This window comes from Hippoglossus stenolepis, chromosome 5 (genome assembly GCF_022539355.2).
Source record: "Hippoglossus stenolepis isolate QCI-W04-F060 chromosome 5, HSTE1.2, whole genome shotgun sequence".
NCBI classification, from domain to species: domain Eukaryota; kingdom Metazoa; phylum Chordata; class Actinopteri; order Pleuronectiformes; family Pleuronectidae; genus Hippoglossus; species Hippoglossus stenolepis.
In genome coordinates, this window is record NC_061487.1 from 13,100,631 (window position 1) to 13,118,392 (window position 17,762).

Below are 17,762 nucleotides of genomic sequence, written 5' to 3' on the forward strand. Positions count from 1 at the left end.
ATAAGGAGGGTGTCTGTTAGTAAAAGCTTAAATCGAAATCGTTTTCTTTACGGCAGTGAAATTTCGTCTGGCTGAACATGTGCGGCGTCTCCACAGGATGTTAGCACAGCTCACTGTTTAATTTACTGTGTAACTACATTTCTTCTGCGTCTTCATCTCTGCATCAGTGGGGTCACCACCTGAGGAGCTGGAATCAGACGCCCCACTGTGACTCACATCCACGTTAACTGGACCGATGTCTCATATAAGAAGAAGCTGATACAGCTCTGAGATTATTCTGTGCCTGATTATCCTCCTCTGAGTCACGAATCATCCATCTCTTATGGGGAGTTCTACTGAAAAGATTCATGTTGCTGTTACTGTCTTCTGTCAGCGTCTCATATTGAACATTGTGGCCTACACACCAATTTAAATGATGTATGAGGTTAATGGTGAAAATGCTGAGAGGAGAATTACTTCAGTAAAGTCATTTAGTTTAACTGCCGTTTTCAGTGATAAATAAAAATTAAAAAAAACAGATGCTGATGTGAAATGAGTCCCTGAAGTAAGAAATTGGTATTTTTATAAACTTTAATGTAGACAAAACAACATGGAGTAAAATACAAAGAATAAGAATAAGAATAGGAGGAAACCGGCATGCATATTAAACTATTATTCCAACTGAGCACATTCAAATAGAGGATCATATTTATAATACAGTATTTACAACACAAATAGATGAAAAGTCAGAACATCGTGAAGCAGGACCGAGATTTTCATGTGTTTATGAAACATAAAACGTTAAACTGCGGACGAGACAGTCCAGTGTTGGTTTTTAAAACAGTGTCCACACATCTTTATTGCGTGCATCTAGCAGCAGTTTGTCAATCTAAACAGTTTCCTTATTTATTTTTACTGTGAGCTTTCAGCTGTGCAGGTTTTTAATGTTGTCATCGCTGAGCTGGAGAAGCTGGTCTCTGCCGAGCATGAAGTCAATCAGAGGTGGACCTACAGCCTATGAACAGGTTGAGCACAGAGAGCTGACACTGACAGAGGAGGCTGTGCTGGGTGTTTGTCGTCTGACTGGCCGACACTGAGAGCAGGTGAATCTGAATACACTCAGTCCTGGAGGTTCCTGTCTGGTGGTTTTTTTCTTTAGCTCATGGTGATCATCTCATATTTGTCCTTCAGACTGCTGTCGTCGTCCTCCTCGTCTTCCTCCTCCTCCTCCTCCTCGTGGGGCTTCTCGGGCTCTTCGCGGGGGTGGTGCAGCTCGATGAGCAGGTAGTAGATGATGGCCGCGACCACTCCCCCGACCATGGGCCCCGCCACAGGGATCCACCACCAGTAGTCTGCAGTGCTGAGGGGATGGAGGAGTTCAACAGTTAAACACATCTCTGGCAGTGAGTCAAGCGTCTGACAGCAACATCACCGCAGGTCACAGGAGCCATCACTGGATCATTTACAACCATCGACTGCATCTGTCAAATACATGTGACCTTATATAACAAGTGGGGTTCATGTCAGCAGCTTCAAAACAAACCTGAACACATGAAACTGATAAAAGGATCTATTCAGAGGCAGACAGACACGTATACATTTCTATATTGCACATAAGATAAATACATAACTTATCAAATGTTTATCACAAACTGAATTTATTTGTTAGTAAAGATCAAATTCCTACAATTAAATTTTTTGAATATAAAACCAAAATTACACCTACCTGAAGCTCTCATTCATCCCAACGTCCATCACACGGCTCACTAACGAAGCATGTTGATTCAGCCATGCATCTCAATAAGCTTTTACACATTTTACACTCTGGTTTTTAGGTTTTAATGCCAGTTTTAGTTTTTTCATCTTTTATACGTTTATCCTTTTTTAAGTGTTTTTATGGCAGGTGCAATATTCAACTCAGTTTTATTCTGCATTATTATTACACGACATGTTCTTGTGTCCTGTTCTGCAGCCGCTGCAGCACTTTGGCCCAAGAAGAATGTCCCCATGGGGACAATAACGTATATTTGAATTTATGAAGTTAAACAAACAAATAATCTGACATCCTGTTTCTGATCTCTTTCATTGATATTATACAATTAAGGACATGTTTTTTATATTTTAGAAGAATCACGTGTTACTATTTAGATGTAAAATATATATATTTTTAATATTATTTCATAAAATGTTTTTCTATTTAATAAATATAAAAAAAAATTTTATTGTGGCATATTCAATCTATTCCATAAGTATCACCCTGATCATTGCAACAAGACCCACACATATTATATTTACCTGTATTTGAGTCGACCCAAGTACACAAGAGAAATCACAGTGAATAAATCTGATCTATTAAAAACAAGAACCCAATCTGTCTTCTTCTGTCGAACAGTTACCTAAAAACCTCCATCCCCCATCCAGCCATGGCCGTGAACAGCCGGGGTCCCAGGTCTCTGGCGGGGTTCAGGGGGTATCCGCAGTTCAGTCCCATGGACACCCCGATGGCCATGATGACGAGTCCGATGGCCAGCGGCTCCACGCCTTTAGGAGCTCCGATGTTCCCACCATCGATGATGGCGAGGATACACAAAACCAGCATCCCTGTCCCCACCACCTGGAGGAACAGAGCGAGAGGACGAACGCAGCATTGACACAACAGTCACTGGTGAACTCCCAGTTACAAGTGATTTATTTGTATTCATCATTCCGATGTCACCCTGTTGTTTATTTAGCTTTTAGTTTCCTCCCTCTCCTGCACTTTACCCTCATGTAAGTAATGTTTATGTAAAAGTGTGTTTATCGTTTCAATAACTGCATTTAAATGTGCAAACTAATATATTAAATGTGTAGTTTTACATATATCAGGCTTTTTGCATTAAACCTTTAACTTTTTGGTCTTTCAGTCCTTGTACCTGAATATATGTCACTAAACAAGTTTCAATTTAAGCGTTGTAAGTTATTTTAACAAAACGTTTTTAGGCCCTACACCTCAAAGCACTACAGTTACACAGATCTAACGAAGGAAACTTTGAGATGTGCACAGTCAGACCTGACTGGATTTATCTTAGTGCTTCATCTGATGTGGTTTTCAGCCGGTAGGTAGACGTGTTATCTTCGGATCGCTGCACCAACTCACCAGACCAGACTGAGAAATGGTGTTAAGTATGGATCTGACCTCCCAGTGAACGACAGGAAATGGGTCAAAACCGAGCAAAAGAGGGATGTTCTCAGACTAAATGGGACGATCAATCTTGCATTAGCCACATTTGTCCGACTTTGTGGAATTTAGAGGCTGAATGGGAGCGGCAGGTCACAGTGGAGGTGTGTGTGTCTGTGTGTGTCTGTGTGTGTGTGTGTGTGTGGTCAGGTCACGGTGACCACGGTGACTCTCACCTGGTCGATGAAGCCCCCGAGGACTGACAGGTGTCTCGCTGGGTAGGAAGCAAAGATGTGGCCTGTTGCATTGATTCCAGTTACTGACAGAATCCCGCTGGTGAAGTCCATGAAAGCATCTGTGCAGAGTGAAAACACAGAGTTGTAACTGTGCACGATTGTTGCTTGTGATTTTAATACAGTATAGGAGAAACTAAGCCTTTGGAGGTCACAGTTTCAGAAGCATTAATAAATAATATGAAGAGAGTGACGTTCAGGTGTATTCACCATAGTATAATCCAAAGACTGCAGCAGCTCCGGCAAAGGCACCGAGAAACTGAGCGATGACGTAGAAGGGAAATTTCCAAATCTTCAGTTTGCCCAGAATCACCATGGCCAGAGAGACGGCGGGGTTCACGTGGCCCCCTGGGAGGGAAGATAAATCACAGGGTGAAGGAGGGGAGCAGTGTGTGGGGGTGTCTGGCATGATACCCTCTCCATTATATGCAAGGCCAATTTATAGGAAGCAGCAGGAGGGGAGCAGCCCCTGGGACGGTGCTGGGTTTGGTGAGGTACGTTCAAGGCCACAAAGGCAGGATAATGGTCACAAATGTACTTTAGTTTATAATTTATATTTTAGGTGTAATAAATTATATTTTAGGTGTTTATTTTATTATATTTTATTTTAATACTTTATTTCATATATTTAATTACATTTTTTATATTCTATTATTTATTTATTTATTTGCTTGTATGGTTTTTCAAATATTTTTGAGCATGGCTCAAAGGGAGCCTGTGACATAAGAATTTCATTTAATTGAATCTTGAAATCATCCTGTAAGTCAAAAGGCAAACGTGAGACTTACTCTGTTCCTTCTTTAATCAAACTGTACTCAGATCCTGCAGGTTTTTAATTAAAAACATATTAGAAAGGTTGGTTTCTCTAGAAAAGATAACGAGATGAACTCTTTATCTATCCATCCATCCATCCATCCATCCTCCATCCATCCAATCCTTCCCTACTTTTGAGTAATGTGCAGGTTTGCAGTGCATGTTGTACACTATCTGAAATACTTGTCTGTCTATGATCTGTCCTTGAAATGAGTGAAATGTTTCTGGTCGTTTTGATGTGTTGATGCTGCTCAGAGGAGGCGAACGGTCTCCATCATAGACGGGTGAACGTAGCCTGTGATCGATGGAGTTTGCAGGACATTCAGTGCCCCGGGTTATGTGTGACCCTGGAGAGGCTGTGCACTAGCACTAACAAATCAATGGTCAATACGCATGCATTGAGTCCGAAGGGAACGCTGGCCCATTCCCGTCAACACTGGAGCGGCTGAGGTGACAGAAGGCCATAAAGTTTCATTATTACAAGCTGCAGACCGCATGAGTAACTGTGTTTGGATTAGAACACATGGAACAAACTGACTCAGACTGTTTTATATGCTCTGGCACAGGTTGTTTTTAATAACTATCAATTATTTTTAAGAGTCTGTAGCAGTAAAGAGGAGATTTGATGAGAGGAAGGAAGCTGAATATGCAAAAAAACAACCATGGTATTAAAACAGTTTATAAATTTTAGTTGATTTGACAGCAGCAAATATCAATATCGTCCACCAACACGTATTCACTGTTTGGTTCATGCATTCAATTCAAAGTATCATCTCAAACCCTGCTAGTGAGATGCTGTGGCTCATGTAATATAAGTATGGAAGTGATATTTACCTGACACTCCCCCGGACACATACGCTGCCATCATCAGTCCCACAGAGAAGCCGATGTGGACGGTGAGAGGTTCGCCCAGGGTGTTCCGACTGAGGACGGTCTGAGCGACTGAGCCACAGCCGAACAACTGACCAAAGAGGGGGAGAGAGGACGACAGGGTTTTACCCACAACTCTTCAAATCCCTTTAAACTCATTTTCAAGGGGAGGTCATCAGTCTGAGGGATCTGGACTTGAACAACAAAGTGAAATTAACACATACACATTAACTTAAGAAGAAAACTAAAGAAAAAGAACTTTAAAATCAATCATAAAGCAAACACAATACATTAAGTGCGATATATTTCTCTGTCAAAACAGAATTTTATCAAACAGAATTTTACTCACGACCAAGACAAACGTCCCCAGGAATTCTGCCAGGAATTCCTTGAGTATTCCGTGTTTGAGAGCACAGCGTTGCCTCATGATTCTCTTGAGTGGTATTGCCATGTAGCACTTTGGAAATCGCCGGTGAAAACTGCTGCCAGACGTCCAGCAGTGTGTGAACCTCTGCAGCTGATCAGAGGGTTCAAATCCCCAACTCTGCCCCGCCGCAGCCACTCAGCACAGACCATTGATCCGATTGTACAACCACACGCTTCTCGTCTAGTGCCTCGTCAGAACACGCAAACATCCACGGGTGAGTTTTGTCTCACGTTTCCCTTTAAATGTGCATTAAAATCTGATTTCTTTTATTTGTATGTGTTGCTACGGACAAACTCAGATGAACTGAAACATCATACAGCTGGATTTATTTCTGTTTTAAGAATTTCTGGAGGTTTATAAACACATATGCATTTTAATACATTTATTCATCAGTTTAAAATTGGCAGTTTGCACCATATTAACTCACACGGCAATGGAATAATAAAAATCTATGGGAGTAAATAAGTCAGTTTGTAGCATGTTGAAAAACATGTTTATCAGATATTGTAGTTACGCACATCGCCACAGGAGGGCAGCCTTGGCGAGGGGCCACTGCTGCACACAACAGGAAACACCATGAAATCACACCTGAGTTGTTAATATGCAGAATTAATAAATTAAAGATTCCTTAGTCAATCAGAGCCAAAGTCGTCCACGTCGTTCCCGTCGTCCTCCACAACCTTGATGAGAGGAGGAGATTTCTTCCTTCGCCTGTGAACGCAAAGAACAGAACTCCTTGTGATTACATTTAAGTGAGAAGGTCAAACATGGAAGCTGAGGGCAGAGGGGGAGTGGTCACCTCATCTCGTTCCTCAGCGTGGTCACTTGGCCGTGAAGCTGCTCGTTGGCCTCGATCTGCTCGTCCAGCTCTCGCTGCAGCTTCTTTTTGCTGTGCTCCAGACGCTCGATCTCCTCCTCCGCCTCGTCCATCTGCCTCTTCGACGTCTTCAGCCTCTGAGTCAGCTGCAGAGTTCACCAAGGTGAGACATTGCATCACGAGTCAAGTCTCTGCTGCTCCTGACGACTCAAATTCGTTTCTCCATGGCAAAACAAAACAGCATGCGTGTCTACCTGGTCTCTCTGGCTCTGCAGGTTCACTTGCTCCTCGTCCGCCTGCATCTTCATCTCCTTCACTTTGCGCTCCAGCTTGCGGTTCGCTTGTTGCAGGCTGTTGTTGTCCCTGTGAGCAGAAGCATCAGGAGATCACATCGCTGCTGCAGCTTCCTGTAACTCATCACCTCAAGTGTGTTTGGAGCAGAGATACTCTGACTCCTACGACCACAGGGAAAGTGATAGGAGTGGGTTCATCATGTGTAGTGATGGAGCTCTTATCCAAAGTGTTGGCCTGCACTGCACTGGTAAATACAAACTGTGTGTAGATGAATGTGTATAAGGAATAATAATATGCAGATGCTGACTGTTCTTCTCCCTGCAGCTTCTCCTCCAGCTCCTGGATGCGACTGCTGAGTTTGGAGACCAGTGAATCCTGGTTGGTCCTCTGTGATCCTTCCAGATGGGTCACTCTGCTCTTCAGGTCTTTATTCTAAAGAAGGAAATCAAACAGAAGACGGATATCAGAGATGCAGCAGATTCTGAAGATTTGTTTTAAAGGTTTGGTCTCTATTAACACCACATTTCAAAGATAGGAGAATTACAAATATATGTAGCATGAATATTATCGAGTGAATACTTTGGGGCAGTGTGGGGTCAGAGGTCAGGGGTCAGAGGTCAGAGGTCAGTACCTGTCTCTCCAGGCTCATCTTGTCACACTCCAGGTCCTGTCTGACCGCTCGCTCCTGCATCAGCTCGTTCCTCATCTGATCCATCTGCCACACACACACAGAGCGAGACGCAGTTTCAATCATAACACAGAGAGTAGGGTAAATGTTTGGTAAGTTAACCAGGGCCTGTGCATATGTGCTCCCTCTTAATTAAAAACATGCCTGTGTGTTATTAAAGAGGACAGAACATGACAACAGGCATTTTCAGGTTAAATGAAAAGTTTCCAGCTTAAACTCCTAAACCCAGAGGAAATGCTCCGTCTGTCGTGAGCGGCCACATCAGATCTCCAGTCTCTCTCCCCTCTAATAACATGCAGAGGCCCAGTGAAGGGAGTGTGAATAGCTGCACACAATAGTTCACTCTTATTTGTCTTTGCACTGCACCCAAAACAGTGTTTAGTATCAATTAGTCTGCACCACTTTTCTCCCATGAATGGTGGCCTACTTCACCGACGCACCGAGGACGTGGGGCTGCTGCGACGGCGTCAGATAAAGACGCGAATGTTAAGTGAGAGGAGATCTGACATATTTCAGGGCAGTTACACGGCGAGTGTTAAGAATGAAAGCATAACTCGTCTAATGAGCCGCTCTGAACACACCAATCAGCAGCTTTCAGGGTCGGAGGGGAAACCCGAGCACTCAGCTCTACATCTGTTTGTGATAAAAACAGATGTAGGGCGTGGAGCTCACACCAGAGACTGAGCTTATTCTATTACTGATGGGCCGTCTCGTTGCAAATTCATGAACGTTAGCAAAAACAAAATGAGAAGTGCGTGAGAAAGAGAGAAGAAAAAGAAGACAGAGGGGGGGTGAACCTGCCTGATCTTTGGTTTTGTCTAATCGCTCCATCAGGCGGTCGGCACTGCTGCGCTCATCATTGAGATCTTCTACTAGGTGACTGATTCGTCCCTGAGAGGAGAGGAAAACAGGAAAAATGGGTCAAATCATCATCAAAACACTCATATTACAATACATAGTACACAATAACACAGAGGACATGTTGAATCTGTCTCCACAGGCTGTGGTCAGAAAACTGACTGAGAGAAAAAGGGATATTGAGTAATAACATATGTGGAGCCTGGAGGGGAAGCAAGACAAATATAATAGCGTCTGAAAAACTGAATCAGATGAGAGATTTCTGTGTGGACGAGAGAGTTCGACAATGGAAACCGGGGCGAAAGAGGAAAAGAAGATTCCTGAGAACACCCAGACAGGTCTGATAACTTTTGACTGTAAACACCAGCTTCCTCGGCTGATACGCTGTGTCAACAGTGAGTGTGCCGGAGTCACAGTGTCGTGTTTTGTCATCAGCAAGACAAACAGTGCTGAGCTGTGTGATGCAGTTACTACGGCTCAGTCCAGCGCCCTTTTAGTTCCCAGGAACAAGAGAATTGTAAATACTGGCACCTGAACAGATAAACAGTCCAGAGTTAAGTGAAGTTAAGTCTCACATTAAAAGTTACAGTGGTTAAACACAGTTTTAGAGCAACTTTACGCTCAGAGACATTCTAAACCATTTGCCCTAATAACTTTTAAAAACTGGATGTTTGACTTGAATGACAATAGTAAAGCACAGTTGTAATAATAAAATAAAAATTATAAAATATAGTTGGCAAATACTATGCAATATTGAACATGCCCTTATAGCATTTTCTCTAAAATTATAGATTACATCTAAGAGAAAATTTTATTTGACATTTACTTTGACCTTTTATGTTGGGCCATGTCCCATCCACTAACATGGAGGAGGCGGAGTTTATGAAAGGGGGCGATTGAGGCACTTTGGCTTCACTTTTGCGGCGTCATGATGTCATCCACCTTTATATGGAGTCTTGTCCAGTATATGTATATACAGTCTTGTCCTATATATTTATATACAGGAACGAGACTGTATATTTATTTACAGCCTCATCCTGTGGAAGTCCTTGCAGAGAGGTTTACCTCCATGAGTTTGACCTGCCGCTCTCTCTCCTCCACGGTGGCTGCGCTCCTCTCGTCCAACTCCTCCAGCCTCTGCTCCAGCTCCTGGCCCCGCAGCTGAGCCTCCTGCTGCTCCCCACGGCACCGCTGCAGCTCCTCATCCAGGGGAAGGAGCTGAACGCGGAGGAGACCATAGAGTAAACAAACACTATGAGTTAGGGTAACATGGAGCATTTGGTGTTGGCGAATAAACAAGAGGTAATTAAGAGAACATGGAATTAATCAAGTCTGGTAACACATCGGACATCTAACTCCTCTTTGCCCCAACTTTGTGATTTCATTTTGATGACTAAGACAGTTGAACCTACAAACTGGTGAATCAGAGAGACAATGAGCACCACACCTCTTCCTGCAGTTTTTTGGCCGCCTGTCTGGATTTCTCCAGCTCTGCTCCCTTCTCCTGCAGCTGTCTCCGCAGCTCGGCCAACTCCCTCTGACTCTTCTCTCTGGCCTCGTCGATCTGGTTCTGAAGGACGTCTGTGGACGCCTCGCACTCCTCCATGATGCTATTCATCTGAGCAGATGGAAAAACAAAGAGCTTCTACGATGAGATAAGTGTACACACGAAGATAAGGGATGAAGGAAACAAGACAAATCAGCTGCTGATCTCATGCGGCTTCGGGGTCTTTTTAGGTCTTGTTGAATTTCCCACATAGTCTAATAAATAAATGGTGTTTTTCTTGTCTTGATGGGTTAGGGTTAGGGTTAGAGTGCTTCAAAGTACAGTTTTACCTTTCACCCATTCATACACACACACACACTCATGCATGTGCATCTACATACAACACTATCACACATCAGGGGCAATTTGGGGTTCAGTATCTTGCCCAAGGACACTTCTGAATGGGGACAGATTTGGAAAACCGTATGGTTCATGCATTCAATACTAAATAAATAAGCCAATAAATAGTCTTCCTCTCACCTTCCTCTGCAGTTGCTCCACTGCTCGGTCCTGCATCCTCCTCTCATCCTCCAGTTCAGTTTTGATCTTCCACAGCTCCTCCATTTGTTTCCTCTCGTCCTTCAGCTTCTCCTTCAGGTCCCTGTGCTCGTGATTGAGTTTGGTCAACTTACTCTGTCAGAGGAAAAACAATGGAGAACTGTGAGGTTCCAATCATTTGTTTAACATTGCAACTTTGAAAGAGAGATGGGATGACAAGCAACATCGCAGCTGCTCCTCAGAGACCAACATGGTCTTACCTGCACATCCTCCAGCCGACTGACCAGCGATTGGTTTGACTGACTCATGTCCTCCTCGTTCCTCCTCACATCCTTTAACATTTCCTCAACCTGCTGCTTTTCTCTCTAAGAACAAGACATCAGCAGTGATCAACATATAAATCCATCAAACCATTACCAAAATGTTTTTTCCTTTAAGGGTTGTAGGGGGAGCTGGCACCAATCCCAGCAGACATTGGGTGGGAGGCGGGGTACAGCCTGGAGACTCCAATCAACTTTACCCCAATCTGCATGTTTTTGGACTGATAAGAGGAAGCTGGAGTCCCCGGAGAAAACCCATGCACACAAAGCACACATAGCAACTCCAAACATGAAAATGCCAGATAAAATGATTTAGATAAACTTTTGAAAGTTTATCTAAACACCTTCTCCCCACCTCCAGCTGCTTCGCTCTCTGCTCCAGCAGCCTCTCCGTGGTCCGAGCCTCCTGGATCCCCTGGCTCAGCTGATCCACTCTCTTGTTGAGCTCCAGCACCTTTCCCCTCAGCTGCTCTCGCTCTTGGCTCAGCTCCTTCAGATGCACCTTTGCCACACCTTTCTCCTCCTCCACCTCCACCTTCTCTTGACACAGCACGCCGTTGCTCTAAAAGACCAATTGGAGAAATAAACGATGAACCCCACAAGTGAAATAGAAGACATGTCAAAAAGTCTTGCACATCTTCCATGTTACCTCTTTGGCCAGCTCTAAATCTCCGAGCAGCTTCTGCAGCTCCTGCTCATATTCCTCCTTCAGAGCGGCCATGTATTGGTCATGAGATTCCACCTCCTCTTTGAGCGCCCCCTTCAGGGCAATGAGCTCCCTCTCCAGGTGGTGCAGCACCTCCTCCTGCTCCTCCTTCACCTGCAGCGTCTCCAGGAAGTCGGCACGCAGCTGTGCCATATCCTGACAGACAATCCATAACATTTCAGTGTCACTCACCACCAGTGGAGTGAAGACGCTTTGAAGCTGCTGCTGATTTGTGAGCTGTATCTTCTACACCTGCTTTCATTTACCTTCTGGAGGATTTCTTTCTCTGTGTTTATCACCTCGGCCTTCTTGGCTTGGTCCAGCTCATCGTGCATCTCAGAGAGCTGCTGCTGAAGATCTTTCATCTCCGTACGAGAACGTTCCCTCTCCGCCTTCATCTGATTCAGTCTGACGACGTACACACAAAACAAGAATGTGCAGTTAGTTGAATTAGTAGTATTAAGGGAAGAAGAACCCAGCTTTAGGTTTTTAGAACAGTACTAGATAACAAAAACATAATATCTGCACACATGATCCAAATGGTATTTGACTCCAACGAGCTCCATCAGATCACACGTTACAGTTAACATGAATGACCTCAGAGTACGAGCATGAGCTTCACTAAGACACAGCACTGAGCTTAAGTCTGGGTTTTCACTTTAGTCCTACATGTCTGTTTTATTTGCTGTTAATGGAAAACATGCATTCTCCTCTGGGGCTCTGAAATAGCTGTGAGACTCATTTAAAGAAACAATAGGGAATACACTTAAGCTGCTTTCAGACATGCACTGAAGTACGAACATTATCCTGAACTTTTCCTGAGGGGTTGTAATGTCAAGGTCAGTTGCTCTGGACATTTTCTGAAATGTTTTTCGGCCAGCTTCCCAGCAAAATGTATGTAAAATGTCCGTGTGAGCCCATGTAAACTTGAGTTTTTGGTGATGATGTGACGCTGGTGCTGATGTGCTGTAAACACAAACATGTGATCTCCGCAGTGAAATTCAAACGTTGCGTCCTGCCTCCTGCACGCTCTACTCAGACACCCCCCCTTGACCGAACGCTCCAGACATTTTCCTGTTGTTGTGAACCCGCCTGACCTGGACAATCTCCTGCTGTGTTCTTCCTATGTGAAAGGCCAAACTGCGGAAAATGTCCAGACCGTTTTTTCCGGAGAAAACGAAAACAACTTTATTTGCTTTCTTGCTAAGAGAGGACAAGATCATTGATACAACTCGTGTCTGTGTGGTAACTATGAATCTACTGCCAGTAGAGAGTATACATAAGACAATAGTTTGTTTTTCTTTGTAGCGCCTTAGAGCTACAAGATGTATTGATACTTAGCAGAGTTGTACTCTGAGACTTCTCTGAATGAGCAGGAGTTGAAATCCTTACTCCTGTTTGGTGGAGTGAAGCTCTGCCAGGATTTCAGCCAGCCTGTCCCTCATTTTGTTGAGCTCTGTCTGACTCTTGGTCAGCTCTTCCTGAAGCCTCTTCTTCTCTGCCCTGGCCTTCTCGCAGGCCACGGCCAGGGTCTTTTCATTCTGCACAACACAACAACACCATCATCAGTCACAGGAACAGGAAGCGAGTGGTTTAGGCGTGAGTCAGCAGGATGGGGCCGCGCTGCACCTTCATTTCAGTTTCCAGTTTTTGCCTCAGCCCAGTCACTTCTCTCTCCAGCACCGTCTGTTTCCCCTGCAGCCGCTTCACCTCGGCAGCGTAATCCTACATGAAAAGAGGGAGTTTCAGGCAAAATCCTGCAGAACAACCATCAACGCTGGCAAACACATCATCCTGACACTCACTTTCTCCTCCTCCTCCACATTCTTAGCAGTCCTCCACTTGAGCTTGTTGATCCGTTGGAGCAGCAGGTTGACTTTCCTCTCAGTGGTGGAGTCGTCGTCAGTCGTCCTGCAAAGCAAGAAAAATATTTCACAAACACACTAACAGGGTGTAATGATATAATTAAAAGTAGTCACTCGCGACCTCAACAAATACCTGGTGGCACAGGGCTCTGAGCTTTTGGTATCCAGAGAGGTAAATGTGTATTCTTATAACTCTTATAAATATAACAGCTCTACATCTGCACATATTTGACAATTGGCACTGATGGATGTTAAAAACCTTCAGTGTAACAAAAGTTATGCTCCGCATTCCTGACTTCTGTGTGTTTGAGCACACACAGCTGGATCAGCACGCCCTTATCTGACTGTACTACACACCATCCAGCTCAACCTCAGCTCAAAGTGGAAAAACAAACACATTTATTACGCTGTTATAAAGGAGAGCGGTTCGATATTATTGGAAATGTCGTTATCTTCCCATCGCAGAGTTAGATGAGATGATTGATTTTGACTTGTCAGTTCTAGCAGCCAGTTAGCTTAGCTTAGCATAAAGACTATAAACAGGTGGAAACTGCTAGCCTGGATCTGCACAATAGTTATTTAGCTTTAGTTGAGTTATTTAGCAGCATCACACAAAAACTATGTAACGGATTACCATAAAACTTGGTATGGGTAAATTTGGGTGAATCCTTTACATTGCGAGTTCAGGCGTTTTTCAACATTTTCACTGATTTCTCAGCAACTAATTCATGGATCTTAATCACCAAATCAGGCATGTTATAGGGACGTATATCTGAGAGTGTGCGTTATTTGGTGCAGATGGATTGGTGATTGAATGATCGAATTTAAGGAGACTGGGCCTTGGTGAAGGTATGTTTGTATCTCATTTGTTTGCATCCAGGAAGTTACTGCTACACCCGACCAAGAATAAGTCCAGAATATGACCACTTGTGAAATCACAACTTGTTATTTATATTATTCATTTTTTACACATTCATGATAGAAGTTTCCCCATTACCAATATTCTTTTCTGAGTGATTTTCTTCTAGTTTAATCCATCCGTTCATTATCTTCACCTCTAGGATGGAGCCAATCCCTGCTCTGCATCAAGCGAAGGGGGGTGTACACCCTGACAGTTGCCAGCTGAACTTGGAATCTAATTTCAAAATCGTATTTTTCCACTTAGATTTTCATTGTATTAGAAACACTCATGCCTTGTTTCGTAAGGACGCTGTTTGAATTGCCTCTGTGTTTACACGGCGCTATATAAATAAAGTAAAGTTGGCTTTGCGCTAAGCTAAGCAGCTGCTGTAGCCTCATATTTACTGTACAAACAGAAAAGCGGTATCAATATTCTCATCTCACTGTCAGCAATAAGTTAAATCACCACTATTTCCAAAAACGTTGAACTATTATTTCAACTGAAAGTGCAGATTGCTGAGAACTCACCCATCCTTGAGGTAGGCGAACAGTACTTGTTTCGCGGTGTCTTCAGTTGGGTCGACTGAGACTTCTTGCTGTCCTTTCAGAAGATCAGGAGTGACCTGGTTAGAGAACGTACAGCGAATAAATAAAACCTTGGAGAGGACAACTGTGCTCTGAAGCAGATCTCATTACCTGAGTGTCTCGTTCGTCTGATTCATCCGTCTGGTCACTACACGACCTGGAGTTGGACGCTTTCTCTGTTCTGTGAAGCAGTTTTGCAGCATGTGGAGATATGGCCTTTTTTCCATTATGAACTCTGGGCAGTGTGCTGTGCTTATTCTCCTCCCTTTGGTTCGCCAAAGAGCCATCTACACTATGGTGTCGAGCCCCAGCTGACCCGGAGAGATATGTCCCACCTGGGGTCTCCCCCCTGAGGCCCTTCAGAGATGAGGGTCGGCTGGAGGAAGAGGAGCACGTGGAGGAGTCTGAGGGATGTCTGCTGTCCACGCTGCGTGACCTTCGACAATGCTCGGGGTCCAGCCTGTTCCTCGGGCCGCCCCTTCCCCTCCGCTGGCTGCTGTTGAACTGGCTTATCAGCTTCCCCACAGATACGATGGAGTCTGCTTCCACATAGTTCGGGGATCGTGTAGGGATGTGTCCACATGCAGGAGGCATCTTGTTCTGGGCTTCTTCAACTGGGCCCTCCGCTGGCAGAGGGATCCTGGGTTTGGTCATGTTAGTGGTTTTCTCAGGAGGAAGTCCAGGTTGGGCAGCCGAGGCCGTTTTTGAAGGAATGAGGCGGGTGAGGTTATTATTTTCAGGGTCATAAGGGCTCAGAATCTCTGGATGTTGCTGATAATGAAATCCGGAGGAGGAAGCAGCCCTCTGTGTCTCAGCTGGGGAGCGTCTTTCATCCACTGACCTCCTCACCATACCTGGGTTGTACCCGGCCTGGTGAGTTATGACAGAGACGTCCCTGTGGCTCTCCTGGCCCGAACTGTTCAGCACGATGTAAGGTTGACCTTTAATCCCTTGAACCTGCACCCTCACTCCAAACAAGTTGTCCTGCTCCTGCACGTAGCTCCTCTGTATCCTGACATCTGAAGAGCCACTGAGTCTGTGCGACTCCATCCTGACTCCACGGGATGAACAGATCAACTGGCAAAACAAAAGAACAAAGACAGGTATAGGTTAAGATTCTGCACTGAAGGAGACTGATCCTGTGTGGGAAGGTGAGCTGAAAACTGATGCATCTGGTTGGTCAAGCTGGGGTTGGTGTTTACAAAACACCAGAGCCGGGTTGGAGCGTCAGTACCACACACACACAATAAACAGACGCTGAGAACAGCCTGATATTGCCGTGCAATGAAAACAGCTCCTCCTGTGTGCGTATGACAGCCTACTATTGTACAACCAGAGCTGAGCCCATGGAATGACGACTCCAACTGGCCGAGGTCTCCGAGGTGTCGTCACCCGCTTCGTGGTATGACACTTGAGGAAAATCTTTGTCGATAAATATGTCAGTGTGAGGGTGAAACACCAGAACAGAGGAGGTGTTGTGCTGCAGACAAAACGACATCTTCTTAGACGCACCATCCTCTGCATGAATACTTTAATTTATGACACCACAGAGTGCAGCTCCTAAGAGTACGTTCAGGAAGATAAGTGTTCAGTAGTGAGGTATCCTTCAAAAGAGAATTATTCACTGTTATGAATGGCTTTAATAAAAGTAATCAATCATTCACTGATAGATCTGTTATGTTATAAGTCATTAAGAAGAAACACTTTTGGGTTGCCAGGTTGTCCTCCTCAAGCACACTTGCTCAGTCCTTTTAGTTAACTGTTAAATTAATCAGTAAGTCTGTTCAAATAGACCTTTTGTGGCATTTTATGCAACTAAGGTCACCAGACTAAAAACTGGGACATTGTGATTCCACGACCAGCGTCTTGCACCCCTGGGTTACCACGGAGACCTCAATTCTGTGCAGGTGGTTCTTTTGAACCTTCACCAGAAAACTTCATGGATCAGTTAGAAGTCATAAATAAGATTACATTGTTGTGAAGGTTGTGAAGAATCCTCCTCTAACATGTTGCTTCCTTTGCCTTTAAAGAACACTGAAGATTCAACAGAAAGTCCATTCAGATTGACCGTTTGACCACAGAAACTCATTCATCAGCAACTTTAACAACATCACTTCATCAACACTGGCTTCTTAAAAAAGGTCAGACAGTCATTAAGGGTCTCCTTAATGAAAAAAAGCCAAATTAAGTCTCATGCAGAAGTAGGATTTTATACAACCTGGCAACCAATTGATGTTCTTATGAATATCTTAGAATTAACTGTGTTCGAAACAAACAATTTACTAACCATTAACAACACCATTAATTACAGATTATAATCATTTATATACATATACGACTATTAATAAAAATACTTTTATAATATCACTTGTAAATGTAGTTTAGTTTAGATTAGTTCACACAACATGTATACAAAAATACACCAACCAAATATACTAACAAAATAAAAATAAAATACCAACAAACAAACAAATATTAACTATTAGGTTTCTTGCTGGTTTATCCGGTTTCTGGCTACTTGTTGACACTGCTACCTTCACACAAACGGACTCAACAGTCAGTTACATTACATTCAGGAACATAAACTCTACACATCACAGAAAACTGTAGGTTCCTCTGAAGTTTTGGAAGAGAGCAGGTAAAGTGAATAAGAAGGGACAGTGTGGTCCCTGAACTCACCACAGAGCTCAGCAGCAGCAAACTACGCGTCTGTCCAGGATCAATATCACACGAACTGTAGTGAGTCGATGTGTGAGGGGGAGAGAGAGAGAGAGAGAGAGAGAGAGAGAGAGAGAGAGAGAGAGAGAGAGAGAGAGAGAGTCTGTCCGCTCTCACTCTTTCTACTCCGCCTCCTCCTGTGTGTGTGTGTGTGTGTGTGTGTGTGTGTGTGTGTGTGTGTGTGTGTGTGTGTGTGTGTGTGTGTGTGTGTGAGAGAGAGAGAGAGAGAGAGCGAGAGAGAGAGAGAGCACAGTCTGTCCGCTAACACTCTTTCTCCTCCTCCTCCTCCTCCTCCTCCTCCTCCTCCTCCTCCTACTCCTCCTCCTCCTGTCAGAAGTTTAACTGCTGACAGTCTATGTGCCCTGAGGATTGAACTTGTGTAATTTATATATTAAGTATTTAGTACTTTATATATATTGGAGGACTCC

At 44.0% G+C, this 17,762-nt stretch overlaps 2 protein-coding genes across 3 annotated transcripts; both read right to left on the minus strand.

Annotated features, from left to right (window-relative positions):
• Window positions 1-552: 552 nt before the first annotated feature.
• On the minus strand, window positions 553-5,715 carry LOC118109973 (aquaporin-9). Its single transcript, XM_035157470.1, has 6 exons — window positions 5,462-5,715; window positions 5,077-5,203; window positions 3,640-3,777; window positions 3,373-3,491; window positions 2,376-2,593; window positions 553-1,339 (listed from the first exon to the last, which is right to left on the minus strand). Exons 1-6 carry the CDS (start codon window positions 5,561-5,563, stop codon window positions 1,135-1,137), a joined length of 909 nt encoding a protein of 302 aa, XP_035013361.1. The 5' UTR covers window positions 5,564-5,715; the 3' UTR covers window positions 553-1,134.
• A 133-nt stretch (window positions 5,716-5,848) lies between these two features.
• On the minus strand, window positions 5,849-17,376 carry LOC118109972 (cingulin-like protein 1). Of its 2 annotated transcripts, none has more exons than XM_035157469.2 (19): window positions 17,296-17,376; window positions 14,728-15,693; window positions 14,560-14,627; window positions 13,072-13,177; window positions 12,896-12,991; window positions 12,659-12,807; window positions 11,533-11,674; window positions 11,210-11,422; window positions 10,916-11,122; window positions 10,501-10,605; window positions 10,223-10,375; window positions 9,644-9,814; window positions 9,262-9,414; window positions 8,140-8,229; window positions 7,282-7,365; window positions 6,958-7,082; window positions 6,611-6,719; window positions 6,339-6,502; window positions 5,849-6,250 (listed from the first exon to the last, which is right to left on the minus strand). In XM_035157469.2, the coding sequence occupies exons 2-19, from the start codon at window positions 15,664-15,666 to the stop codon at window positions 6,172-6,174; spliced, it is 3,153 nt and encodes a 1,050-aa protein (XP_035013360.1). In that variant the 5' UTR covers window positions 15,667-15,693; window positions 17,296-17,376; the 3' UTR covers window positions 5,849-6,171. The 2 variants fall into 2 exon arrangements, with proteins under 2 accessions (XP_035013360.1, XP_035013358.1); XM_035157467.2 differs by having other exon boundaries at window positions 14,560-14,654.
• Between the last annotated feature and the right edge of the window lie 386 nt (window positions 17,377-17,762).